Raw genomic sequence first — 27785 nt, forward strand, 5'->3', positions numbered from 1 at the left:
AGAAGAAGTTAAATCACCCTTTTTTATTTTTCCTTTTTTATTTTTGATAAGGCAGAATCTCATGTAGCCCAGGTTGTTCTCAAACTCCCTGTGAGCGGAACATGATCTTCATTTTTCTGATGCTCTTGAGTGCTGGGGTTATAGGCACATACTACCAACTCCAGTATATTTGATCCTAGAAGAAAAAAAAACTCATGGCTTCGTCCATGCTGAGCAAGCTCTCTACAAAATGACTTCGACATCTGCAGCCCAAGCACAAACAGGTGCCGTGAAAACATACGGTCCATCCTGTGCTCTCCTCAGGAGCTCGGACACTGCGGAGACCCGCGGCCGTCCTGCGCTCTCCTCACCTGGCTCGGACACTGTGGAGACCCGCGGCCGTCCTGCGCTCTCCTCACGAGCTCAGACACTGTGGAGACCCGCGGCCGTCCTGCGCTCTCTTCACCCGGCTCAGACACTGTGGAGACCCGCGGCCGTCCTGCGCTCTCCTCACCTGGCCCGGACACTGTGGAGACCCGCGGCCGTCCTGCGCTCTCCTCACCTGGCCCGGACACTGTGGAGACCCGCGGCCGTCCTGCGCTCTCCTCACGAGCTCGGACACTGTGGAGACCCGCGGCCGTCCTGCGCTCTCCTCACCTGGCCCGGACACTGTGGAGACCCGCGGCCGTCCTGCGCTCTTCTCACGAGCTCGGACACTGTGGAGACCCGCGGCCGTCCTGCGCTCTCCTCACGAGCTCGGACACTGTGGAGACCCGCGGCCGTCCTGTGCTCTCCTCACCCGGCTCAGACACTGGAGACCCGCGGCCGTCCTGTGCTCTCCTCACCCGGCTCAGACACTGTGGAGACCCGCGGCCGTCCAGCGCTCTCCTCACCCGGCTCAGACACTGTGGAGACCCGCGGCCGTCCTGCGCTCTCCTCACCCCACTCAGACACTGGAGACCCGCTGCCGTCCTGCGCTCTCCTCGTGAGCTCGGACACTGTGGAGACCCGCGGCCGTCCTGCGCTCTCCTCACGAGCTCGGACACTGCGGAGACCCGCGGCCGTCCTGCGCTCTCCTCACCCGGCTCAGACACTGTGGAGACCCGTGGCCGTCCTGCGCTCTCCTCACCCGGCTCAGACACTGTGGAGACCCGCGGCCGTCCTGCGCTCTCCTCACCCCACTCAGACACTGGAGACCCGCTGCCGTCCTGCGCTCTCCTCGTGAGCTCGGACACTGTGGAGACCCGCGGCCGTCCTGCGCTCTCCTCACGAGCTCGGACACTGCGGAGACCCGCGGCCGTCCTGCGCTCTCCTCACCCGGCTCAGACACTGTGGAGACCCGTGGCCGTCCTGCGCTCTCCTCACCCGGCTCAGACACTGTGGAGACCCGCGGCCGTCCTGCGCTCTCCTCACCCCACTCAGACACTGCGGAGACCCGCGGCCGTCCTGCGCTCTCCTCACCCGGCTCAGACACTGTGGAGACCCGCGGCCGTCCTGCGCTCTCCTCACCCGGCTCAGACACTGTGGAGACCCGCGGCCGTCCTGCGCTCTCCTCACCCGGCTCAGACACTGCGGAGACCCGCGGCCGTCCTGCGCTCTCCTCACCCGGCTCAGACACTGTGGAGACCCGCGGCCGTCCTGCGCTCTCCTCGTGAGCTCAGACACTGTGGAGACCCGCGGCCGTCCTGCGCTCTCCTCACGAGCTCAGACACTGTGGAGACCCGCGGCCGTCCTGCGCTCTCCTCACCCGGCTCAGACACTGGAGACCCGTGGCCGTCCTGCGCTCTCCTCACCCGGCTCAGACACTGTGGAGACCCGCGGCCGTCCTGCGCTCTCCTCACGAGCTCGGACACTGTGGAGACCCGCGGCCGTCCTGCGCTCTCCTCACGAGCTCGGACACTGTGGAGACCCGCGGCCGTCCTGCGCTCTCCTCACCCCACTCAGACACTGGAGACCCGCGGCCGTCCTGCGCTCTCCTCACCCGGCTCAGACACTGTGGAGACCCGTGGCCGTCCTGCGCTCTCCTCACCTGGCCCGGACACTGTGGAGACCCGCGGCCGTCCTGCGCTCTTCTCACGAGCTCGGACACTGTGGAGACCCGCGGCCGTCCTGCGCTCTCCTCACGAGCTCGGACACTGTGGAGACCCGCGGCCGTCCTGCGCTCTCCTCACCCCACTCAGACACTGGAGACCCGCGGCCGTCCTGCGCTCTCCTCACCCGGCTCAGACACTGTGGAGACCCGTGGCCGTCCTGCGCTCTCCTCACCCCACTCAGACACTGTGGAGACCCGCGGCCGTCCTGCGCTCTCCTCACGAGCTCGGACACTGTGGAGACCCGTGGCCGTCCTGCGCTCTCCTCACCCGGCTCAGACACTGGAGACCCGCGGCCGTCCTGTGCTCTCCTCACCCGGCTCAGACACTGGAGACCCGCGGCCGTCCTGTGCTCTCCTCACCCGGCTCAGACACTGGAGACCCGCGGCCGTCCTGCGCTCTCCTCACGAGCTCGGACACTGTGGAGACCCGCGGCCGTCCTGCGCTCTCCTCACCCCACTCAGACACTGTGGAGACCCGCGGCCGTCCTGTGCTCTCCTCACGAGCTCGGACACTGCGGAGACCCGCGGCCGTCCTGCGCTCTCCTCACCCGGCTAAGACACTGGAGACCCGCGGCCGTCCTGCGCTCTCCTCACCCGGCTAAGACACTGGAGACCCGCGGCCGTCCTGCGTTCTCCTCACCTGGCTCAGACACTGTGGAGACCCGCGGCCGTCCTGCGTTCTTCTCACGAGCTCGGACACTGTGGAGACGCGCGGCCGTCCTGCGCTCTCCTCACCCGGCTCGGACACTGTGGAGACCCGCGGGCGTCCTGCGCTCTCCTCACGAGCTCGGACACTGTGGAGACGCGCGGCCGTCCTGCGCTCTCCTCACCCCACTCAGACACTGGAGACACGTGGCCGTCCTGTGCTCTCCTCCATGAGAGCAGACACTGTGAAGATGTTTGGACTGTCCCATGGTCATCTCAGTGAAGGCTGACTTTGTGAAGGCTTGCAGACCACCCTGTGTTCTCAATGAGGGCAGACTGAATACTTCTTGCCAGCCATTCTGTGCTCTCCGCGGTGAGGGCAGACACTGCGGTCCATCCTGCGTTCTCAGTGACGGCAGACACTGAATACTCGTAAGCCATCCTGTGCGCTCGTTAGTGAAGGTAGACACTGAAATACACAGGCCATCCTTTGCTCTCTTCCATGAGGGCAGACACTGAAGACATGCCTGCTGTCCTGTGCTCTCTTTGGAGAGGGTAAATACTGTGAATACTCGCAATATATCCTGTGTTCCCTTCAGTGAGGGCAGTCATTGTGAAGAAACAAGGATCCATCCTGTGCCCTCCTCGGTGAGGGCAGACACTGTGAAGACACGCGGGCTGTCCTGCACTCTCCTCGGTGAGAGCAGACACTGAAGACGTGTGCCCTGTCCTATGGTCACCTCAGTGAAGGCAGACTTTGTGAAGACACGTGGGCCATCCTGTGTTCTCCTAAATGAGGGCAGACACTGTGAATACTCGTAAGCCATCCTGTGCTCTCCTGTATGAGGGCAGACACTGATGAAACAAGGAGCCGTCCTGTGCTCTCCTCGGTGATGGCAGTCCCTGTGAAGATGCTCCAGCTGTCCTGTCTCTTCTCAGTGAGGGCAGACATTGTGAAGACATGTGTGCCAACATTTGCTTTCCATGGTTGGGACAGACTGAAGACTCGGGAGCTGTCCTGTGCTGTCCTCGGTGAGGGCAGACACTGAGAAGATTCGCGGACTGTACTATACTCTCCTGGGTGAGGGCAGACATCGTGAAGACATACAGGCTGTCCTGTGCTCTCCTTGGTGAGGGCAAACATTTTGAAGACACAAGGGCCGTCCTTGGCTCTCCTAGGTGAGGGCAGAAATTTTGTTTTATTTTATTATTTATTATTTTTATTTATTTATTTTGAGGGCAGACATTTTGAAGACACACTGGCTGTCTTGTGCTCTTTTTTTTTTTTTTTTTTTTTTTTTTTCTGTGCTCTTCTTGATGAGACCAGGCCTGGTGAAGATTCAGCAAATTGCTCTGCACACACTTCAGGACTGTGACCAAGAAATGTGACCCATAGCATCCTCTTTAGAAAATGGTGATGATAGAAGGTTAGAGTCTCTACCTCAAGAAGAAAATAAGAAGGAGGAGAAGGGAAAATAGAATATGGTGATCATAATACAAATTTACCATTAGATTAAACTTGATTTCTGTGGACTTCCCAGCAATGAGAACAAAGTCTTGAGTCGGGCACACCTTTAATCCTAGCACTCGGGAGGCAGAGGTAGTAGGATCACCATGAGTTCAAGGCCACTCTGAGACTAAATAGTGAATTCCAGATCAGCCTGGGCTAATGTGAGACCCTACCTTGGGGAAAGAAAAAAAAAGTCTGTTCCCAGTGAGTGTTTGAAGCAGAGTTCTTTTTTTTTTTTTTTTTTGGCTTTTTGAGGTAGGGTCTCACTCTAGCCCAGGCTGACCTGGAACTCACTAAGTAGTCTCACGGTGGTCTTGAATTCATGGCAATCCTCCTACGTCTGCCTCCCGAGTGCTGGGATTAAAGGCGTGTATCACCACGCCCAGCTCTGAAGCAGAGTTCTTGAATGAATAGATCTATCTGTGGAAAGTAAACACACACACCATATGTTCGCATGCTACCAAATCCTGTCATGCAGGGTTTGATTCCTCAGTGCTCAGGTAAAGCCAGATGCAGAAGGTGGCACATGCATTTGGAGTTCATTTGCAATGGCAAGAGCCCCTGGTGTGCCCATGCTTTGTTTGTCTCACTGCTTGCAAATAAACAAACTTTTTTTTTTTTTTTTACTGAAGTAAGGTCTTGCTCTAGCCCAGGCTGTTCTGGAATTCACTATATACTCTCAGGGTGGCCCTGAACTCTCCACAATCCTCCTATGTCTGCCTCCTGAGTGCTGGGATCAAAGGTAAGCACCACCACTACCCAGCTTAACAACAACAACAACACAAACTCTGAGGTAGGGTTTCACTCCAGTCTAGCTAACCTGGAATTCACTATGTAGTCTCAGGATGTCCTTGAACTCACAGTGATCCTTCTACTTCTGCCTCCCAAGTGCTGGGATTAAAGGTTTGTGCCACCACACCTGGCACAAATTTTTTTTAATATAATTTTTTTGGGTTTTTTTTTTTGAGGTAGGGCCTCACTCTAGCCCAGACTGACCTGGAATTCACTGTGTATTCTCAGGGTGGCCTGAAACTCATGGTGATCCTCCTACCTCTGCCTCCCGAGTGCTGGGATTAAAGGTGTGCGCCACCACACCCGGCTGTTTTGTTTTGTTTTAATATATTTTATTAGTTTATTTATTTGAGAGAGAGAGAAAGAGGCAGAAAGAGAGAGAGGGAATGAGTGCACCAGGGCCTCCAGCCACTGCAAAGAAACTCCAGATGCATGTACCCCTTGTGCATCTGGCTTACATGGGTCCTGGAGAATCAAACATGCGTTCTTTGGCTTTGCAGGCAAATGCCTTAATCATTAAGCCATCTATCCAGCCCACAAAAATAGAAAAGTTTTAAGTGGCATATTTGGGCTTGGGAGATGGCTCAGCGATTAAAAGTGTGTACCAAACATGTGGGCCCCTGTTCAATTCCCCAGTGCCTACATAAAGCAAAATGGATAAAGTGGCACAAGCATCTGGAGTTTGTTTGTAGTGGCAAGAGGCCCTAATGTGTCCATACTCACTTTCTCTCTCCCTCTCTCTGCTCACAAATAAATAAAAATTAAAAAATAAATATTAAAAAATAAAATACAAAGCCAGGCATGGTGGTGCATGCCTTCAGACTCAGCAGAGGCAGAGGTAGGAGGATTGCAATGAGTTTGAGGTCACCCTGAGACTACACAGTGAATAGTTCCAGGTCAGCCTGGGCTAGAGCAAAACCCTACCTTGAAAAACCAATAATAATAATAATAATAATAGCAACAATAAATAAAATATATGCCTTTATTCCCAGCACTCATACATTTTGTTTTTCTTCTGAGGTATCATCTCACACTAACTTAGGCTAACCTGGAATTCATTATGTACTCTCAGGGTAGCCTCAAACTCTTGGTGATCCTCCTACCTCTACCTTCTTAGTGCTGGGATTAAAGGAGTGTGCCACCATGACCGGCTCATACCTTTATTGTTTTTTCTTATTTATTTATTTTCTCAATTTCTATTAACATTTTCCATGAATATAAAAAATATCCCATGGTAATACCCTCCCTCCCCCCTGCCACTTTCCCCTTTGAAATTCCATTCTCCATCATATCCCCCCCCCATCTCAATCATTCTACTTACATATATACAATACCAACCTATTAAGTACCCTCCTCCCTTCTTTTCTCTTCCCTTTATGTCTCCTTTTTAACTTACTGGCCTCTGCTACTAAATATTTTCATTCTCACGCAGAAGCCCAATCATCTGTAGCTAGGATCCACATATGAGAGAGAACATGTGGTGCTTGGCTTTCTGGGCCTGGGTTACCTCACTTAGTCTAATCCTTTCCAGGTCCATCCATTTTTCTGCAAATTTCATAACTTCATTTTTCTTTATCGCTGAGTAGAACTCCATTGTATAAATGTGCCACATCTTCATTATCCACTCATCAGTTGAGGGACATCTAGGCTGGTTCCATTTCCCAGCTATTATAAATTGAGCAGCAATAAACATGGTTGAGCACATACTTCTAAGGAAATGAGATGAGTCAATCTTTAGCTGTTTTAGGAACCTCCACAATGATTTCCACAATGGCTGGAACAGATTGCATTCCCACCCTGTGTGTAGAATGGTTCCTCTTTTTCCACATCCCCACCAGCAGCAAATAAAAATATGTCAAAACCAGGGCTGGAGAAATGGCTTAGCAGTTAAGGCATTTGCCTGTGAAGCCAAAGGACCCAGGTTTGATTCCCCAGGACCCATGTAAGCCAGATACACAAGGGGCACATGTGTCTGGAGTTCATGCAGTGGCTAGAGGCCTTGCCATGGCCAGTCTCTGTCTCTGTCCTCTCTCTCCATTTCTCTCTCTCTGCTTGCAAATAAATAAATATTTCAAAACCAGGCATGGTCGTGCATACCTTTAATCCCAGTACTCTGCAGGCAGAGGTAGGAGGATTCCCATGAGTACAAGGCCACTCTGAGGCTACATAGTGAGTTTCAGGTCAGCCTGGACTAGAATGAGACCCCACCTTGAAAAATATATATTTCAAAAAATAAGATAGGGCTGGAGAGATGGCTTAGAGGTTAAGGCGTTTGCCTGCAAAGCCAAAGGATCCAGGTTCGACTGTCCAGGACCCATGTAAACCAGATGCACAAGGGAGCACATGCATCTGGAATTCATTTAAGGTGTCTAGAGGTCCTGGCGTGCCCATTCTCTCTCTCTCAAATAAATGAATAAAATATAAAATAAAATAGCTGGGCATTGTGGCACACACCTTTAATCTCAGCACTTGGGAGGCAGAGGTAAGAAGATCACCATGAGTTTGAAGCCATCCTGAACCCAAATAGGGAATTCCAGGTCAGTCTGGGCCAGAGCAAAACCCTATCTCAACCAACCAATCAATCAATAAAAATAAAATTAGCTGGAGGCGCCAGAGGGCAGTGCTTACCCACCTCCAACACAGCTGTGGGCCCCATGTGTTTAGGGATAAATAACATCACTGCAGTACTAAAAGGGACAAACTCTCCCTGACTGTAACAACACAGGGATGGAATGAGATGGGCAGAGCAGGACGGTGAAATACTCAAAACGTGTGATATTTCGGTCTGTGGAATGCTGGTCCTGGAGGGCTTTCTGGAGGAGGTGTGCTACGATGTGCAGTGCAAACCCGTGATACTACGCTGGAATGGTGGCACATACGAAAATGAAAATGTAACATGATGACGTTTGTGGGGCTAAAGGGTTGGGACGGAGCCTGGAAGAGAGGGGGAGGAGGTTGAGGGGCATAATTTGTGTTTTCTTTCTCTGGGGACATGTCACCCCAAGATTCAACTAGTAAGGACAGCACACGGATGGTTGGGAGAGTCAGGCGTGGGGGGCGGGGGTCGCGGTCCCGGCCCCTGGTGGTTGGTGGAGGTGGTCGTCGTGTGTGTGGGGGGGGTCAGTCACTAGCCCCGCCGCTGGCCGCTGGGATCCGGACGGCTCCACCTGCTCCTCCGGGCGGGGCGCAGAGGGCTCGGGCCGCAGTGTCGCCGCAGCGCCAGCCCCGCCCTCGGCAGCTCCGCCCGCCCCGCACCGGGGCCCCGAGCCCGCCCGATGCCCAGCGCAGGCCCGTGCCGAGCCAGGTGAGCGAGCCCCGGGCCCGGGCCAGTCCCCGCAGCCCGCCCGCGCCGTGGCCAGCACTCTCGGGGCTCCGGGAGGACCTGAGTCCCCACGGAGCTGGGGACTGGAGGTGGGAAGGGCGGGGGAGCGATCTGGTCTTTACTGCCCCACTCGGTGCAGGTCCCCTGGCCAGCTGCTGCGTCTGGCCGAGGGGATCCCAGTGCGGCTCCCCAGATCGAGGTCACTGGATGTGCAAAGGCTTGGCGAGTGGACAGGAGGGTGGCTACAGGGTCCCCTGCGTGGGGGTGGGGGGAGATCGCGAACGGAGCTCCCTAAACTTGAATCCCGAGGCCCCGGGAACTCTTTCCCCATCCCCACCCCCACTCCCCAGGGGTGAAGAGAGACTTCTGGCTAACCAACACCCCACAGGCCCTGGAAACACCCATGGGAGGGGTGATTCAGATCCTGCCTCAAGTTGTTGGGGTCCCTGGGACAGGCTTCTGATGGAGAAGCTAGCATTGGGCACTGTTGGAACTTTTCAGCAGGGTGAACAACTTCTGGGCTCTCTGCAAACTGTGAGTGTCCCTTTCAGCCATGCCCAGGCTAGGAACTTTGCCTTTGAATTGGGGGTCCCTGGGGCTATAGTGCTATCCTCCCACAATGTAAGTAAAAAGCACAGTCCCCATCCCCACCACAGTTCTGGTCAGACCTGAGGACCTAAGAATCTAGGCCCTTTGGGCACCAAGTTTTGACTCAACCTATGCCAGAGTTAGGTGTGGTGGCACACACCTCTAATCCCAGCACTCAGAAGGCGGAGGTAGGAGGATTGTTGTGAGTTCGAGGTCACCCCAAGACTACATAGTGAATAGGTCAGCCTGAACTAGAGAGATACCTACCTTGAAAACAAACAAACAAACAAAACACCTACTCTGTTGTATATATCTTCAGCAGAAAAGGCGAAGCCCGAAAGCTGGCCGCAAGGAGAACGAGTTACAGGTGAGGCCAGGGCCTCCTGCAAGGTGTCCCAGGGAGAGGCAGGTAGAGCAGTGGCTAGCTGGATTTTATAGGCATGTCTTGATCCTAAGTGGAAGAAAGAGCTCTGACACACCCCAAGTGACTTTGCGTGTGCTGGCCATCTGTAAGGTCAGGGGCCGGCAGTGTCTGGGCCTTCCCCACCCTGGCCTCCTTCCTTGCTTGGCCCTTTGTAATCCTTCCCTTGGGGTCTGTACAGCTAGACCAAGTGAACCTCAGCCCCACCTCAACGGACACTTTAGGAAGAACTTTGAGGGAAAACATGGGGCTGACTGTGGGATGGAATGTGGGAGGTAAGTTGTAAACAGGGCAAGCTATTCCTTTGACTCCGGCCTTCCAAAGTCCACATCTTCCCAAACTAGGATGATCTGTTTGCCGGTCACTTGACCTCGATCTTCCAGCTTGCAGGGGCCCTAGAGCTATATGGGAACCTCCTAGAGTGATATGGGGACCTCCTAGAGTGATATGGGGATCTCCTGGGGCTCCGCTTATCTTAGAACCTGCTAGGATGGGAAGCGAGTGGAAGACCAAGCACATCCCTTGATCTGGATCAGCTGCTCAACCTTGATGAGTCTTTGGACCCCAGTCTCTCCATCTGCTGTGGGGCATGGTCTTGGTTTGACACCACAGAGCCAGGATGTGGTTGGGGGCGAGCATGTGGGGGATTTATGGCTGTGATAGAGCTGTGTGCCTGGCTTCCCTCTCCCCTAACCCTCATTAGCCCTGGGCTGGCTGCCCATTTTTATTCCCCATAGAGTTGAGTTTCCCTGGGGACCAATGGCCTGGTCTCGCCCCACACCACCAGCCTTTCCTGGCCACAGCACTCGCTAGGCGGAGGGTTAGGAGGAGGGCTGGACTGTGGGCTGCCTCTTGGACCCTAGCCCTCCCCGTGTCCAAGGCCCAGCAGTCTCAGTCCACTGCTGCAGCTGGGACTAAGGAGTAGTGGCTGCCGGAGAGGAAGTGGGTGAGCAGGGGCTGCCAGCCCAGGTGGAGGCTAAAACTAGGGTAAGCCCCTTGTCCCTACCATAGTAGGAAAGAGGGTTCTGGCTTACCCAAGGTTTGACCCAGTAACGGTGGGCTTCTGAGGAAAATGGAGGGTCCCAGAGTCCTAGACTTGTGAGATTTGGAGAGAAGAGTCCAAGCCTTGGGCCTGTGATGGGGCAGCTGTGGGCTGCATGGGGGATCAGCAGTGGGCATAACCTATGGAAAAGTAAGGATGCATGAGGTGTTGAGACTGGAGGTCTCAAAGGAAGCCAGATGCCATCGAGGGTTTTTTACTCTAAAGTCCCCAGCTCCAATGGAAGGCTCTTCCAGGAGCCCCCAGGCTGCCTCTGGGCTTGTATACCCACATCCATGCCGATTCCCCCATCTCCTTCTGCAGGTCGAGAAGCAGCTCCAGCTGGGATGGCTCCAGCATCTCCGAGGGCCACAGGGCTCCAGCCCCGCGGGTGACACCCTAGACCTCCAGCAGCTGGCCATCTGTGCTACTGTAGGCCAGTCCTCAGACCACTCACCATGGGTGGCTGCTTTTCCAAGCCCAAACCAGGTACCTCCCCCTCTGATAGCCTCCCCCTCCCACCCTCTCTCTCTCTGCACTCTGCCAGCCTCCAAAGTAGGTCAAGCTAGGCAGGAGCCCAGAATGTTAATGCGCTATAGACAGGAGGGGGTGGGGACCTGGGGAGACTCTCCTGGACCCCTCTGTGGTGGCAGTCTCTCCATGTGTGACTTTAGGTACTAGTGGTGGGAACTCTTCTCTTGGGAAATAGGAGGGGAGGGTTCCTCCTATGCCAGGTTGGGGAAGGAACTATGTCCTTCAAGGCTGGATGGAGAAAGGAGGCTTTAAGCGCACACTTAGCCACTGTGTGGCCCTACTGAGCCTCAGTTTCCCACTTCAAAATGAGCCTGAGCACCCTGATGTCTCAGATTATCTGGGAGGAAACTGTAAGCTTGTTGGTCCCTACCATCTTTACCTCTTCTGACTTCCTGTGTGGTATCAGGCCATCATCTTGGCCTCTCTGGGTTCTCTCCCACATGTACAGGAAAATCTGGAGCCTGCCTAGTTCAGGAGGCTCCAGCCAAGTCAGGACCATTCCGGAATGTTAGGTGACGTTGGGTCTGCCCTTCCACTTGATGCCCATGTCTTTGGGGGTCTCCCTGGCCCCCACTTCCCTGCTTCTCTACTCACAGAACCCACACCCCTGTCAGAAATGGAGAAACTGAGGCCTGCAGAGGCCTTCAGAGCCCAGCCAGTACTTAGCCTGCCCCCTCCAAACTTGCCTTGCCAACTTGCCCTGGCCAGCTTTCCTCTGCTGTCCTACCCAGCTCTCCTTACCTGATATTCATCAGCTCTGTTACGTTGGGACTCATGAGCCCTTTCTTCCTTTCTTGGGCTTGAGGTAGAACTTGGGGGAGGGAGCAGAGCTTTGCCCCACCAGAAGGGAGCATCCTCATCTGCCCAGGTCTAGTCCAGGTCCTTCTGTCCTCTGCCTCAGGCATGATCACCTATTGCCTTGGTTTGTTTCCCTCCTGAGTGCATAGCATTGGCCAGTGGGCCTCATGGTGGGACTGTGGCACTACTAAGCTGGCAGGAGACTCTGCCACCTGCAGTTTCTTTTAATTTTACTTATTTATTTGAGAGAGAGAGAGAGAGTGAGAGAGATAAGGGGGAGGGAGCGAGAGAGAGAAGAAGAGAGAGAATGGGCTCTAGAGGCCTCTAGCCACTGCAAATGAACTCCAGACGCATGCACTACCTTGTGCATCTGGCTTACGTGGGTACTAGGGAATTGAACCGAGGCCTTTGGCTTTGCAGGCAAGTGCCTTAACTGCTAAGCCATCCCTCCAGCCCCTGCAGTTTCTTTTAAATGGCCCCAAAGAGCAAGCCTACCAGGTACCCCTCGATCCACAGTATGTCTGGTTTGGAGGGGGTCTGGGTGATAGCCCTTTTCTCTCTGTCTCTATTTATTTATTTATTTTTTTTACCTCTGTATTCCAAATACTTGGGTTACAGGCATATGGCACCCATGCCTAATGTATTTTAACTTTTCATAAAAATATATTTTTTTTTAATTTGGGAGAGAGACAGAGGCCGAGAATGAGAGTTGGGGGGGGGGTGGTGATAATGGGTATGCCAGGGCCTTTAACCACTGCAAACTCCAGATGCATGCACCACCTTGTGCATTTGGCTTTTTATTGGCACTGGGGAGTCAAACCTGGTTCCTTAAGTTTCATAGTCAAGTGCTTTAACCACTAAGCCATCTCTCCAACCCCTAATTTTTAATTTTTTTTCAAGGTAGAGTCTCACTTTAGCCCAGGCTGACCTGGAATTCACTATGTAGTCTCAGGGTGGCCTCAAGCTCATGGTGATCCTCCTACCTCTGCCTCCTGAGTGCTTGGATTAAAGGTGTGTGCCACCATGCCCAGCCCCCCAAAAAAGTTTTTTTTTATTTATTCATTTGTAAGAGAGAGTGAGGGAATGAGAGAATGGTTGTGCAAGGATCTCTTGCCACTGCAAACAAACTCCAGACACAGTGCCATATGTGGGTACTGAAAAATTGAACTCAGGCCATCAGGCTTTACAAGCACTGAGCCATCTCTCCATACCCCTGACTTCAAAAAAAATTTTTTTTTGGTGGGATTAAAGGCTTGCACCATGACTCCTGGCTTTGACTTAGACGTTTTGAGACCCAAGAGTCTAAGACAAGGTCTCATGGGTAGCTGGAACCATGGTGTTGGGTTTAATCAGGATCTGTGAGCAGAGACCCTCTCCTCACCTGCCCTTCTGCCACTGCTGCCAACTTAACCACTTCCCATTGACCACCAGTGAGCATGCCTTGGAGCCTTCTAGAAGGAGGCAAAGAATAGTTTGACTTGGCAGCTCTCAGGCACCCTCCGCAGGCTGTTCCTGTGAACTCCCACAGTTCTCTTTGCTGATGTCAGCTAAGCCTGATGTGTTTTTCTTTTTAATTCTAACAAAAACATTCTAAGAACATTACATAAAGTGTGTTAAGATGGAGGACCTCCCCCGCACCCACCCACCTGACATGATGGTTTCTACATAGTGTGGCTGTGTGCTCCTGCATCCTCTCCACCAGGCCCAGTCAAGGAACTGATCTTCAGCTATGTCCCCAACAGTGCCTGGGCCTAGGCAGGGGGCTGGAGCACCTGAGTACAGAGTGGGACTTAGATCAACATGCAGGGATATAGGAGCCCTGTGTAGGGCTGGGAGAGCTGGCCGGGCAACATGGAAGCTGTATTTGTTGGATGTCTGCAGGTCAGCCACGGCTGAAGGGATGATGGGTCCTGGCCCAGTGACCTATGGACGCAAAGGCCAGGAAACATGACCCAGCAGCCAGGCCGGGTAATTGGGTCCTTTATCTGAGTGGAGGAGTTCTGAGGTGAAAGTAGAAGAGGTCTGGAGGCTTTGGAGCCTTGGAGAAGGAGAGAGGAGCCACCTGTTCCCACATCAGCCCATGCTGTGCCAGGGGTTTAGCGTCTCCCTCCTCTGCCTCCTCCCTTCCACAGCAGCCCAGGAAGCCAGATTACCACTGCTCAGAATTCTGTTTATTGTTCCCTTCTAATTAGAAAAATACCCCAGGCACATCACAGGGAATTTAGAAAATGCAGAAAAGGTCAAGTAAGAAAATGTCAGGGGAGCCAGGCATGGTGGCACATGCCTTTAATCCCAGTACTAGGGAGGCAGAGGTAAGAGGATCACCGTGAGTTCGGGGCCACCCTGAGACTGCATAGTGAATTCCAGGTCAGCCTGGACTAGAGTGAAACCCTACCTCAAAAAAAAGAAAGAAAGAAAGAAAGAAAGAAAGAAAGAAAGAAAGAAAGAAAGAGAAAATGTCAGAGGCTAGAGAGATGCCTCAGCAGTTAGGGCACTTTGTCTGCAAAGCCTAAGGACCAGAGTTTAATTCTCTAGTACCCACATAAACCCAGATGCACAAAGTGATGCTATCTGGAGTTCCATTTCAGTGGTTGGAGGCCCTGGCACACCCATTCTCTCTCTCTCTCTCTCTCTCTCTCAGTTTCTGTCTCTCTTCTTTCTATAAATAAATAAAAACTTAAAAAATTAAATTTAAAAAGAAAATGTGGGCTAGAGAGATGGCTTAGTGGTTAAGGCACTTGTTTGTGAAGCCTAAGGACCCAGGTTCAATTGTCCAGGTCCCACATAAGCCAGATACACATAGTGGCACATGTATCTGGAGTTTTTTTTTTTTTAATTTTTTATTTATTTATTTGAGAGCGACAGACACAGAGAGAAAGACAGGTAGAGGGAGAGAGAGAGAATGGGCGCGCCAGGGCTTCCAGCCTCTGCAAACGAACTCCAGACGCGTGAGCCCCCTTGTGCATCTGGCTAACGTGGGACCTGGGGAACCGAGCCTCGAACCGGGGTCCTTAGGCTTCACAGGCAAGCGCTTAACCGCTAAGCCATCTCTCCAGCCCTATCTGGAGTTTTTTGCAGTGTCCAGAGGCCCTGGTACATCCATTCTCTCCCTTTCTCTCTCTAATAAATTTAAAAAAGAAAAGAAAAGAAAATGTTGGAGCTGGAGAGATGGCTCAGCAGTTAGAGGCTCTTGTTTGCAAAGAAGAAGGCCCAGGTTCAATTCCCCAGCCATCCAAATAATGCTGGACATAAAAGTGGCTTGTGCCAGGTATGGTGGTGCACATCTTTAATCCCCACTCGGAAGACAGAGGCAGAAGAATTGCTGTGAGTTTGAAACCAGCCTGAAACTACATAGTGAAATCCAGGTCAACCTGGGAAAGAGTAATAGCCTACTCCAAAGAACAAAAAAGGCCAGGTATGGTAGCACACGCCTTTAATCCAAGCACTTGGTAGGCAGAGGTAGGAGGATTGCTGTGAAGTTGAGGCCACCCTGAGACTAAGTAGTGAATTCCAGGTCAGCCTGGACTAGAGTGAGAACCTACCTAAAAAAAATTTATTGAAAGGGGGTGGGGCTTGAGGGATGACTTAGCAGTTAAGGCGTTTGCCTGCAAAGCCAAAGGACCCTGGTTCAATTTCTCAGGACCCATGTTAGCCAGATGCAGAAGGGAACACACACATCTGGAGTTTTTTTGCAGTGGCTGGAGGCCCTGACCCATTCTTTCTTTTTTTCTCTCTCTAGTTCTTGGTCAAAAAAATAAGTAAATAAATAAAAATAAAATACTAAAAAAACACGATGGCTTAGCGGTCAAGGCGCTTGCCTGTTAAGCCAAGGGACCCAGGTTCAATTCCCCAGTACGCATATAAGCCAGATGCACAAAGTGGCACATGCATCTGGAGTTCATCTGGGCAGTGGCTGGAGGCCCTGGCATGCCCATTCTCTCTCTCCCCTTTCTCTCTCAAATAAACAAATAAAAAGTAAATATAATATTCTTTTTAAAAAAGAGGGAAGGAAGTGTCAGTCTCTGGCTACCTCCATCCTGGCGTAGGCACCATGGGCTATATGCAGCCCTGTGTGGTGGCTGTGAGGCTGCTCTTCTATACTGCCCACATGTTCCCCCTGGCAGCCTCACCGCCAGGGCCCTGACCCTGTACACCACCGTGGGCTTGGTAAATACTGAATGAATCCCAAAATGGTGCACATAGTTATTTTAGAAGTTGAAATGCTCTGTACAGCCCCCACCCTTTTTATTTCAAGGCAGAGTCTAACTCTTTATCAGGTCAACCTGGAACTAACTCTGAAACCCAGGCTGGCCTCGAACTAACGGTGATACTCCTACCTCAGCCTCCTGAGAGCTGGTGGTCTTTTTTTTTTGTTTTGTTTTGTTTTCAAGGTAGGGTCTCACTCTAGCTCAGTTTGACCTGGAATTCACTACGTAGTCTCAGGGTGGCCTCGAACTCACAGCCATCCTCCTACCACTGCCTCCCAAGAGCTGGGATTAAAGGAGTGCGCCACCACGCCCGGCTTTTTTCTTTTCTTTCTTTCTTTCTTTTTTTTTTTTTGTTCATTTTTATGGTGCTATGGATTGAACCCAGTGCCTTACACATGCCAAGCAAATGCTACGCGACTGAGCCCAAGTGTATGTTGTGTATTCTTCCTACCCCAGTCTGGCTTTGACTTGTAACAGAATGACCTTGAACTTTTTTTTTTGTTCAGCAAGTCCAACAGAGTGGACTTATTTTAAATATACATTTTTAAAATTTTATTTATTTGCAAGCAGAGAGAGAGAAGTAAGACAGACAGAGAGAGAATGGGTACGCCAGGGCCTGTAGCCACTGCAAATGAACTCCAGACACATGTGCCCCTTATGCATCTGGCTTATGTGGGTCCTGGGGAACCGAACCTGGGTCCTTTGGCTTCACAGGCAAACACCTTAACCACTAAACTATCTCTCCAGCCCCAGACCAGCCTTATTTTATGAGAGAGAGAATACTGACATGCTGGGGCCTCCAGCCACTGTAGGAGAACTCCAGACACCTGCAGCACTTGTGTGCATGTGCAACCTTGTGCACGCATCACCTTGTGCATCTGGCTTACGTGGGATCTTGGGAGTTGAAAATGGTTTCTTTGGCATCTCAAGCCGCTAAGCCATCTCTCCAGCCTGACCTTGAACTCATGATCGTCCTGCCTCTACTTTCTGAGCGCTAGGATCAGGTCTAGCTTTTTTTTTCTGTATTTTTTAAAAATCTTATTTATGGGCTGGAGAGGTGGCTCAGCAGTTAAGGCGCTTGCCTGCAAAGCCTAAAAAGCTGGGTTCAATTCCCCAGTGCCTACTTAGTGCCATAGCACCAAGTGGTGCATGCATCTGGAGTTTGTTTGCAGCAGTTGGAGGCCCTAGTGCACCCATTTTCTCTGTCTGTCTCTGTCTTCGATGTCTCTCTCTATTTGCAAATAAATAAATAAATATTGTGCCAGGGCCTCCTGCCACTGCAAATGAACTCCAGACACATGTGCCACTTTGTGCATCTGGCTTTACATGGGCACTGAGGAATCAAATCCAGAACATCAGGCTTTGCAAACAAAGACCTGTTACCAATGAGCCATGTCTCCAGCCTTGCCTTTTTTTTTCTTTTCAAGGTAGGGTCTCACTCTAGCCCAGGCTGGCCTCGAACTCAAAGCAATCCTCCTACCTCTGCCTCCTGAGTGGCTTAAAAATATTTTTATTGGGGCTGGAGAGATGGATTAGCGGTTAAGTGCTTGCCTATGAAGCCTAAGGATCCCAGTTTGGGACTCGATTCCCCAGGACCCTCGTTAGCCAAATGCACAAGAGGGTGCATGCGTCTGGAGTTCATTTACAGTGGCTGGAGGCCCTGGTATACTCATTCTCTCTCTCTCTCTCTCTCTCTCTCTCTCTCTGTCTATCTGCCTCTTTCGTTCTCTGTCGCTCTCAAATAAATAAAAATAAACCAAAAAGATTTTAAAAATATTTTTATTTATTTATTTGCAAGCAGAGAGAGAAGATAGACAGACAGAGAGAATGGGCACACCAGGGCCTCCATTCACTACAAATAAATTCCAGATGCATGTGGCACTTTGTACATCTGGTTTTATGTGGGTATCATATGGGGGAATCAAACCTAGGTTGTTAGGCTTTGTAAGCAAGTGCCTTAACTGCTGAGCCGTCTCTTCAGCCCCCCACCCTGCTTTTGTTTTGTTTTGAAGAAGGGTCTTATTTTATCCCAGACTGACATGGAACTCATTGTAGCCCAGGCTAGTTTTAAACTCACAGTGATCCTCCTACCTCAGCCTCCCAAGTGCTGGGATTAAAGGTGTGTGCCACAACTCGTGGCTTGTTTTTTTTTTTTTTTTTTAATTTTTTAAAATTAAAAATTTGTTTTTAAATCTTTACTTATTTATTTGCAAGCAGAGAGAGATTGAGAGAGAGAGAGAGTGGGCATGAGCAAGATAGAGAATGGGCACACCAGGGCCTGTAGCTACTACAAATGAACTCCAGATACATGTGCCACTTTGTGAAATTAAAAAAAAAAATTTTTTTTTTGAGGTAGGGTCTCACTCTGACCCAGGCTGAATTTTTAAAAAATATTTTATCTTTATTTATTTATTTGACAGAGAAAGAGGGAGAGAGTGGGAGAATGGAGAGTGAGAATGGGCGCGCCAGGTCCTCCAGCCACTGCAAAGTACAGATACATATGCCCCCTTGTGCATCTGGCTAACGTGGGTCCTGGGGAATTGAACCAGGGTCCTTTGGCTTTGTAGGCAAATGCCTTAACTGCTAAGCCATCCCTCCAGCCCTCAGGCTGAAGGTTTTTTCAAAAAAAATTAAATGTATTTTTTTAATTTTTAAATGAACTCTTCAAACTGGGCAAGGTGATGCCTGTCTTATGATCCCAGCACTTAGGAGGCAGAGCAGAATATACAGGTCATCTTCAGCTCTACATGGAGGCCAGCCTGTTTAAAAAAGACCAACAGAGCTGAGCGTGGTGGCGCACACTTTTAATGCCAGCACTTGGGAGGCAGAGGTAGGAGGATCGCCGTGAGTTCGAGGCTACCCTGAGACTACGTAGTGAATTCTAGGTCAACCTGGGCTAGAGTGAGACCCTACCTCGAAAAAAACAAAAATAAACAAACAAACAAACAAAGACCTACAGGGCTGGAGAGTTGGCTTAGCAGTTAAGGCATTTGTCTGCAAAGCCAAAGGGCCCAAGTTCTATTCCCCAGGACCCACGTAAGCAAGATGCACAAGATGGTGCATGTGTCTAGAATTCACTTGCAGCAGCTGGAGGCCCTGGAGTGCTCATACTGTCCCTCCCTCTCCCATCTGTCTCTCTCAAATAAACATAAAATTTTAAAAAGACCACCATCAACAACACAAATTCAAAGCAAATGGGAAAGTTCTAAGACCAGAACAGTGGTTTGTTTGCTTGTCTGATCCAGGGTCTCATTGTGTAGCCCAGGCTAGCCTGGAACTTCTGGAAATCCTCTTGTCTCAGTCTCCCGAGTACTCTGACTACAGGTCTGAGCCACCCTAGCAGCTTAGGGCTCTGCATTTCCCATCACCCAGATTCATTGGCTGTGAGCCAGGCTGCATCCCATTTGGGCCCTGTTTGTTGCACATCACCCAGAGCAAGAGGAGGCTCAGGGTAGAAGGAACTGCGTTCTGTGGCTTCCCCCCCACCAAACACACACACACTTATTTTGTTTTTGGGAAAGGAAAGATGCTGGCTGGGACTGCAGGTCAGTGCTTGCCTAACACTTGGTAGGCCCTGGATTCTTCAAAAAGAGGGAAAAAAACAAAACAAAACACTGGGCTTAAGAGATGGCTTAGCAGTTAAAATACTTGCCTGCAAAGCATAAAGACCCAGATTTGATTTGATTCCCCAGTATGCAAGTAAAGCCAGATGCACAAGGTGGCATATGTGCCTAAAGTTCGTTTGCACTGGCTAGAGGCCCTGGCACACCCATTCTCTCTCTACTTTATCTGCCTCTCTCTCTCTCTCTCTCTCTCTCAAATAAACAAATAAATAAAATATTAAAAAAAAAAAACCTGGCTGGAGAGACAGCTTAGCAGTTAAGGTGTTTGTCTGCAAAGCCTAAGGACCCAGGTTTGATTTCCCAGTACCCACATAAAGCCAGATGCACAAGCGGGCACATGTGTCTTGAATTCGTTTGCAGTGGCTGGAGGCCCTGGTGTGCCTGTTCTCTCTCTGTATTTGCCTCTCTCTCTCTCAAAGTAAATAAATTTTTTAAAAAGTACAAAAACACCTGAGACTACATAGTGAATTCCAGATCAGCCTGGGCTAGAATGAGACCCTATCTAAAAAAAAAAAAAAAAAAAAAAAGGAAGGAAAGACAGAAGGAAGGAAATGCAGAAGTGAATTGAAATTCACCCCAGAAGAGAGCCCTCACTTGCTGGCCTCTGCCTGGCCTGTGGGAAGGGAGCCTTGTTGTCACAGGCAGGACTCATGGCTGGCCCTGCCCACAGTGGAACTCAAGATTGAGGTGGTGCTCCCAGAGAAGGAGAGGGGCAAGGAGGAGCTGTCAGCCAGTGGGAAGGGCAGCCCCCGGTCTTACCAGGGCAATGGCACAGCCCGCCACTTCCACGAAGAGGAGCGCCTGTCAGCCCCACACCCCTACCCCAGCTCTCAAGACTGCGTGGAGGCCGCCGTTTGCCATGTCAAAGACCTCGAGAATGGCCAGTGGGTGCTGGGCTGGGAGGGCAGGGGAGAGATGTGCATGAGGGATTGAGCTGGAATGAGGGGGCGGTTCAGGAAGGGGCCCTGGCTCCTGGTTGGCCTGGGTGTGGCCTTTGTGGGCTGTCAGGAGGCTGGTCCCTGGGACGAGGTACCACCAGGAGAATGTGCCTGCCTCTGGCCTGGCCTTTGAGCACAGCACCTCCCCAGGATGCGAGAAGTGGAGCTGGGCTTGGGGAAAGTGTTGCTGGTGAAGGACAATGGAGAATTCCACGCTCTGGGCCACAAGTGTCCTCACTATGGGGCACCTCTTGTGAAAGGTGAGAAAAGCTGGGGCACACGTGGGAAGTGGGGCAGGATCGCCCGAGGGTCTCCATCTGTTAATGGGGTGTTCCTGGGCTGTGAAGAGGTCCAGCGCTTAGCCAGGACTCAGGACTCCTTGGAGATCAACTTCTGGGCATAGCTCCATCCTGGCGCCTCTTCTAGGTGTACTGTCCCGTGGCCGGGTACGCTGCCCTTGGCATGGCGCTTGCTTCAATATCAGTACCGGAGACCTGGAGGACTTCCCAGGCCTGGACAGTCTGCACAAGTTCCAGGTGGGGCTGGGAGTGTTGGGTGGTCAGAGCCTGGGCTGAGGCGTGAGGGACTGATTGTAGCTGAGCAATGCTGTACTTGCAGGTGAAGATAGAGAAGGAGAAGGTGTATGTCCGGGCCAGCAAGCAGGTAACAGGGTGACTCAGGGCTCGTGAAGACATGGGAGGGCATTGTAGCCCAGAGAAGAGCATGTTCATGTTCAAAGGCCCTGTGGTGAGATGGTGAGAGGAGAGAGAAACGAGGTCGGGCTGCAGCCATGGCACCCAAACTCCTGGCTGCTCCTCACCTTCCCATCACTCTCAGGCCCTGCAAATACAACGAAGGACAAAGGTGATGGCCAAGTGTATCTCTCCAAGTGCTGGGCACAGTGGCAGCACGAATGTACTCATTGTGGGCGCAGGTTGGTGTTGGGGTAAATGAGGGGTAGGGTGAGGCTTGAAGGGTAAGAGAGACATGGTCCTTGGCTGATGGCCCTCTGACTCAGGTGCTGCTGGCCTGGTGTGTGCGGAGACACTGCGGCAGGAGGGCTTCTCAGATCGGATTGTCTTGTGCACACTGGATCGGTACCTGCCCTATGACCGAGCCAAGCTCAGCAAGGTGGGACAGGGCTGGGGGCTATCCTTATGCCTCTGGGTCCCTGTCATGCATGCTGATCCTTGCCTGTAACCCCTTGGAGATCTGGCCAGCCACTTTCCCCACTCCCACTGTGATGCCCCCAAGAGATCTGGATTTCTGGATCTGCTCAGTTCTGTGCAACAAAGCCCCCTATGTGATTCTGGGATGTTCTCACCTTCCCTGGGCTCCATGTCCTTTGTTATAAAATGGGACACTGGCCACTTGGCGCTGTCTCAAGTTGGCCATGTCCCTCAGTCCCTGGATTCACAGCCCGAGCAACTAGCTCTGAGGCCCAGGGAGTTCTTCCGGGCTTATGGCATCGAGGTGCTCACCGAGGCTCAGGTACAGGGGAAGGGCGGGGAAGAGCCTGGAAAAGGCTCAAGGAAACCATGAAGGACATGAGACCGTGTAGGTCTCTGGGGGTGTAATGGGTGCTCTACCCTGCTGGTCCCTCTCCTAGGACCCGTCACTGGGCTTTCTTCCTGGCAGGGCCATAGGTCTTCACAAAGCCCCAAGGGAGATGGGTCATTCTGATCAAGGCGGGGACAAGAGAGTCTGGTGTACCTTGAGAGTGTAAAAAGGGCTTTGAGAGGCAGATGGTACCTGAAGCTTAAAGGATGGAGCCCAGACCCTGTGGTTGCTGCTCAGAAGCCTAGTTGGATTTGGGAGGTCTTGTGGGACCCGGAAGTGGACGACAAGGTCCAGGCCCACGTTCAGGCATCACTCTGCCTGATGGGGGCATTGCAGGTAGTCACAGTGGATGTGAGAAACAAGAAGGTCGTGTTCAAGGATGGCTTTAAGCTGGAGTACAGCAAGCTACTGCTGGCACCAGGGAGCAGGTGGGAGGACCTCTCTCCTACCCTCACCCGATAGTGGGCGGGACATGGGACAGGATGGAAGGCCCTCACTGATGCCTCTGTATCTCAGCCCTAAGACCTTGAGCTGCAAAGGTAAAGAGGTGGAGAATGTGTTCACCATTCGGACACCTGAGGATGCCAATCGGGTGGTGCGGCTGGCCTGGGGCCGCAATGCTGTTGTTGTGGGAGCTGGCTTCCTGGGTGAGTGGATAAGGGGGATGAGGGTGATGATCTGCCTTGATGGCCAGTTCCAGGGTGTGCATGGCCCTGACAGCCAGAATGGCAACCCTGCCATGCCCCCAACCACCACTTCAGGGATGGAGGTGGCTGCTTATCTAACGGAGAAGGCCCACTCCGTGTCTGTGGTGGAGCTGGAGGATACGCCCTTCCGGAAGTTCCTGGGGGAGCGTGTAGGTCGTACCCTCTTGAAGGTGAGCCAAGTCCAGTGCCTGGCCCCTCAGCACCCTGGGTGTTCAGTCTAGCTCCTGGCCAGGCCCTCACCCACTACCCATCTGCTCACTTGCTTGGACAGATGTTTGAGAACAACCGAGTAAAGTTCTACATGCAGACAGAGGTGCTGGAGTTTCGTGCCCATGAGGGGAAGGTAGGCCTCTCTCCTTCCCCTCCTGGCTGCTGCCCATGCTCTCGCTGTGCCCAGGCGCTGGGCTGACATGCTCCCCCCACCCACCCAAAGCTGCAGGAAGTGGTGTTGAAGAGCAGCAAGGTCCTTCGGGCTGACGTCTGTGTGGTGGGCATTGGTGAGTAAGAGACCAGGAGGATACCGTTAAGCCTCAGTTTCTCCATCTGTAGAATGTGGACCCCAGTGGTACATACTTCTCAGGGCTATCATGGGACAGGTGCCCAGGACCTATGGACTGAACTCCACTCTAGGACCTGCCCTGCGAGAGCTGCAGGACATAGACAAGCCTCCAATGGGTCCCTGTGCCAGCTGATATGACATTTTGGGAAGGGGCAGACCTGGAAGGCAGCACAGAGCTGGGAATCATGGCCTGTGGACCCCTATCTGGCAGAGGGTGGTAGGGGAGGTCCTAGAACACCTCTTAAAGCAGACAGTTCCTGAAGTCAGACGGAATACACAGAGCCTGTGGGTAGGGGCAGGGGGCAGGGGCATAGAATGCATAAAGCCCTCAGGTGGGCAGTCTGTGGGTGATTTACATGGGGACAGGCCCAGCAGAAGTGGAAAGTGATGAAGCGGGAGCAGGGTGCACACAGTGGCTTCTGTCCCGTCAGGTGCGGTGCCTGCCACAGGCTTCCTGCGGCAGAGCGGCATTGGTCTGGATTCCCGAGGTTTCATCCCTGTCAACAAGGTGGGGCTGGGTAAGGAGGGCAGGGTGCTGGGTTGGGCGTGGCTGGAAGAGGTTCCAGGCAGCCCCCGGACCCATCAGTAGAGCCCTGGGCTCTCCTTGCAGATGATGCAGACCAATGTCCCAGGTGTGTTTGCCGCTGGTGATGCCGTTACCTTCCCCCTTTCTTGGAGAAACAACCGGAAAGTGAACATTCCACACTGGCAGATGGCTCATGCTCAGGGTATGGCTAACCCTGAGGCACGTTGAGCTGTGGGATCTCAGCTTCCTGCAGACTTACACCTCACTTGCTGATCTGGGGTCTTACATTCTGCATTAGGTATTTCAAGGCTTGGTGATAGTGCCTTGTCTGGCCAGCACCAACCAGTCAAGCCATGTGGGTCATCTTCAGAGACCATTTTTATGCCCCATTTAGCTCTGCACAATCTCCCACAACCACAGGTGTTCTCTCATTAGTTTCTCCTTTTCTTTTGTTCTTTCTTTAAAATGTTTTTAAAAATGTATTTATAAAGCTGGGTGTGGTGGCATATGCCTTTAATCCCAGCACTCAGGAGGCAGAGGTAGGAGGATTGCTGTAAGTCTGAGGCCAGCCTGGGACTACAAAGTGAGTTCCAGGTCAGTCTGGGCTACAGTGAGACCCTGCCTTGAAAAAAAAATAATGAGGGGGCTGGAGAAGTGGCTCAGCAGCTAAGGCATTTGCCTGCAAAACCTAAGGACCCAGGTTTGATTCTCTGAGCCTCACCAACTGCACGTGTTTGGTCTGAGCCCCTAAGCTGCAGGTATCAGCTTGCTAGCCACCTCAGGGCCTTAAGAGAGGATCCCTAGACTTCTAGTCTGGAACAAGGGACATCCCATATATGTCCATCTTTCCCTTTCTTTTGTCCTCACGATTATCTGAAGGTCTGTTGCCTGAAATTACTGTCTTATACCGATTCAAGGTCTAAAGTTGTTAGAAGAAAGTAAGGGACCAAAGACCAATTGCTAATGAAATATCATTAGGATTTGGGACCTTTCCAGGGATTCTCATAAGTATCCAACTGTGGAGTCAGGTGGGATCTTACCACAACTGAGAAGTCACCCATACTATTGTTTCTGGGCTCACATGTGGCTGTCATTTCTGCTTTGCTGCCCTTTGCGTGCCTCCCTTTTCAGACTTGACGTGTGTGGTGAGATATGTGCACGGCTAAAATACTAAAAATCCCACAACCCCAACAAGCCTTCCCAATGAAGGTCAGGTCGTTCTGATAGAGTAATCTACATGGCTGTCTTGGAGTGAGGTGTCCTCTCCCCTGTTACTAGGGGTCCTGGGCAGTAGTCACACCTGCCAGCTGGGCTGAGAGCAGGCAGTGTGGGGTGATAAGGGCAAGGGTCGGACTCTCACATTGGGTCTTGCAGGGCGTGTGGCAGCCCAGAACATGCTGGCACAGGAAGCAGAGATCAGCACGGTGCCCTATCTGTGGACTTCCATGTTTGGCAAGAGCCTGCGCTATGCAGGTAACCAGGAGTCTAGCATGGGTGCAGGGCCTACAGAAGGTATGGGTCCTGCCTGAATGCTCTCAGCGGTGGGGCTAAGCCAATGTGCACTAAGAATTGGCAGCCAAGAGATCACTTGGTGCCAGTGTGGCTGCACACCCCTGTAATCTTACCACTCCAGAGGCTGAGGCAGGAGAATCAGGAGTTGGAAGGAAGCCAGTCTGGGCTAAATGTTGAAGCCTGGGAATGGAGCTTGGCTACTTAACAGGGGGCAACAAGTGTGTCCAGAAATGAGTCAGGAGGGCATAGGGTGGGGAGTCTGTGAAGCCTTTCCCCTAACTCACATGGGCATCCCTTACCACACATACAGGCTATGGAGAAGGCTTCGACGATGTCATCATCCAGGGGGATCTGGAGGAGCTGAAGTTTGTGGCTTTTTACACCAAGTGAGAGCAACGGGGTGCAGGAGGGGAACGAAGCAGCGGGAGCTCTGTCAGGAAGGGATACTCATCCCTGAAGAGCTCTGCTCCCGAGGAGGGGCTTAGCTGAAAGGCGGAGCGAGTGGCAAAAGGAGGCAGCTGGGCAGGAGGAATTGCAAAGGAAAGGTGAGGAGAGGCAGTAACAATGCTTCCTGCCGTGCATCAGCCAATATCATGTCTTCTGGATAATTCTTTGAGGGGGGTGTTGGCACCCCACTTTACACGGAGGAAAATCACACTGGTAGAGAAAGGTGATGCCAGCACTGGACCCAGCCGTGAGTGCTAGAGCTTCCCTAGGGCGGCCTGACCCTCATGGCAGGACCAACAGAGGGTTGAGTGCTCAGGACATCACTGTTGACTTGGGCAAGAGTCCTCCCAGGACCCCAGGTGAACAGGAGAATGCCAGGGTCTTCAAGAAAGAGGGCTGCTGCCCGTGGTCCTTGGGCTCAGCCTTCCTCTCTCTTTAGAGGCGACGAGGTGATCGCTGTGGCCAGCATGAACTACGATCCCATCGTATCCAAGGTGGCTGAGGTGCTGGCCTCAGGCCGGACCATCCGGAAGCGGGAGGTGGAGTGAGTGTGGGGTTTGGAGGCCTTGGGGATGGGAGAGGAAGACTTTTACAGGATTCATTCAACCCACTACCACGCGGAAAGTTCCCTGGAAAGGTCCCAAATCCTAATGATATTTCATTAGCAATTGGTCTTTGGTCCCTTACTTTCTTCTAACAACTTTAGACCTTGAATCGGTATAAGACAGTAATTTCAGGCAACAGACCTTCAGAGGTAGCCAACTGCTCCTCTGGTCCTCTAGGGCCCTAACTCTTGTCCATTCTCATCTTGTGGTTTCCAGGCCTGTGAAAACAGGGTCCAACTGGGATGGAGGCAAAACCTTGCTTGGGCAAACCCAGTCTTGGAACCCTTGACCAATGTGGTTTGTGTGGAACCTGGAAGAAGCTAGATTGGGAAATAGCTAGTGATGACCCTGTGGGATGGTTGTTTGGGGTCTGGGAAGTAGTAGTAGTAGCCATAATCTTCATCCCAGCATGGGGTTTGACTTATGTTTAGAAAGCGCTCAGAGATGAAGGAAAGGCTGGAGACATGCAGGGTAGGGTGTTGGAGGCCACAGGTCAGAGGTGGGCTTTAAGCTGGAACAGCAGAGGACTGAGAGGGTATCTGATGAATGAGTGACATGTTCTTTTCCTGGCCTTTTCTGTTTCTGCCTTTCGCCTTCGCACAGGTTGTTTATGCTCCACAGCAAGTACGTTTGTCTTCTGTCTTCCTGTAATCTGTTCTGAGCCATTCCTACCTTAGCCCAATAATCTGCCCCTACCCCCCCCATACAAAGTCCATTTCCCTGCTGGGGACCAGGCTGACCTGAGCAGGCCCCCCCTCCCCCCAGCTGTTCTCAAGTCAGCTGTTCATGGTACCTGGAATGAGGAACCTACTCTCCTCTGCCCTGACCTATCCTTCCCTCATTCCTGCAGGACCGGTGACATGTCTTGGCTCACAGGGAAAGGATCCTGAGCTTGCATGTGGTGAACTTGGGAAGGCATTCTGGGCGCCAGAGTAAGAGACCAAGCCCTGGGGGCAGGTGCCAATCTCCAATTTCCCAGGATCTCCCAGGGCAGAATCTGAGCCTTCCCAACACTTGCCTTCAACTGCCTGGCTCCATCCAGATGCGCTTCGCTGCTTCCAGAAGATGCTCCTACCCCGAGGCCTCAGCTGTTATTGACAGCTGGCTCTGGAGCTGGGACAGGTTCTGCCTCTCTCCCCTCTCTTAACAATTCCTCTGGAGGACCCTGAAACATGTTAGAAATTACCTTAAAAATTAAAAAGCATACATTTGCAGATCTGTGTCCTCATGCATTGAGCCAACACTCAAGAGGGAGAGCCAGGCATGTGGCACACACCTGGAACCTCAGCTCTTGGGTGGTGGAGGGGAAAAGGTCAGCTCAAGGTCATCCCTGGCTACATGAGACCTTGTCTCACACAGACAAACAAAAACAAAAAGCTT

The 27785-nt window shown here is 52.2% G+C and overlaps 1 protein-coding gene across 5 annotated transcripts; it reads left to right on the forward strand.

Annotated features, from left to right (window-relative positions):
• The first annotated feature begins 2964 nt into the window (after positions 1-2964).
• Aifm3 (apoptosis inducing factor mitochondria associated 3) lies at positions 2965-27601 on the forward strand. Of its 5 annotated transcripts, XM_045132700.1 has the most exons (21): positions 9279-9295; positions 10239-10336; positions 10713-10877; positions 20222-20435; positions 20640-20749; positions 20916-21025; positions 21108-21152; positions 21327-21423; positions 21508-21620; positions 21894-21980; positions 22386-22477; positions 22566-22696; positions 22811-22926; positions 23028-23099; positions 23190-23253; positions 23747-23823; positions 23926-24043; positions 25216-25314; positions 25664-25739; positions 26240-26344; positions 27256-27601. In XM_045132700.1, exons 3-21 carry the CDS (start codon positions 10847-10849, stop codon positions 27293-27295), a joined length of 1797 nt encoding a protein of 598 aa, XP_044988635.1. In that variant the 5' UTR covers positions 9279-9295; positions 10239-10336; positions 10713-10846; the 3' UTR covers positions 27296-27601. The 5 variants fall into 5 exon arrangements, with proteins under 5 accessions (XP_044988634.1, XP_044988636.1, XP_044988635.1 ...); XM_045132699.1 differs by lacking the exons at positions 9279-9295; positions 10239-10336 and adding an exon at positions 2965-3895; XM_045132701.1 differs by lacking the exons at positions 9279-9295; positions 10239-10336 and adding an exon at positions 8267-8322.
• The last annotated feature ends 184 nt before the right edge of the window (positions 27602-27785 follow it).

Source organism: Jaculus jaculus, chromosome 13 (assembly GCF_020740685.1).
Source record: "Jaculus jaculus isolate mJacJac1 chromosome 13, mJacJac1.mat.Y.cur, whole genome shotgun sequence".
In the NCBI taxonomy this organism is placed as follows: domain Eukaryota; kingdom Metazoa; phylum Chordata; class Mammalia; order Rodentia; family Dipodidae; genus Jaculus; species Jaculus jaculus.

What these genes read in the sequence shown, in the direction of transcription:
- Aifm3 (XM_045132699.1), top strand. Translation starts at nt 10,847, where the DNA reads ATGGGTGGCTGCTTTTCCAAGCCCAAACCAG. An exon ending in TGGGGCACCTCTTGTGAAAG is followed by an intron (nt 20,750 to 20,915) that starts GTGAGAAAAGCT and finishes CGCCTCTTCTAG; the next exon opens with GTGTACTGTCCCGTGGCCGG. An exon ending in CTGCTGGCACCAGGGAGCAG is followed by an intron (nt 22,478 to 22,565) that starts GTGGGAGGACCT and finishes TCTGTATCTCAG; the next exon opens with CCCTAAGACCTTGAGCTGCA.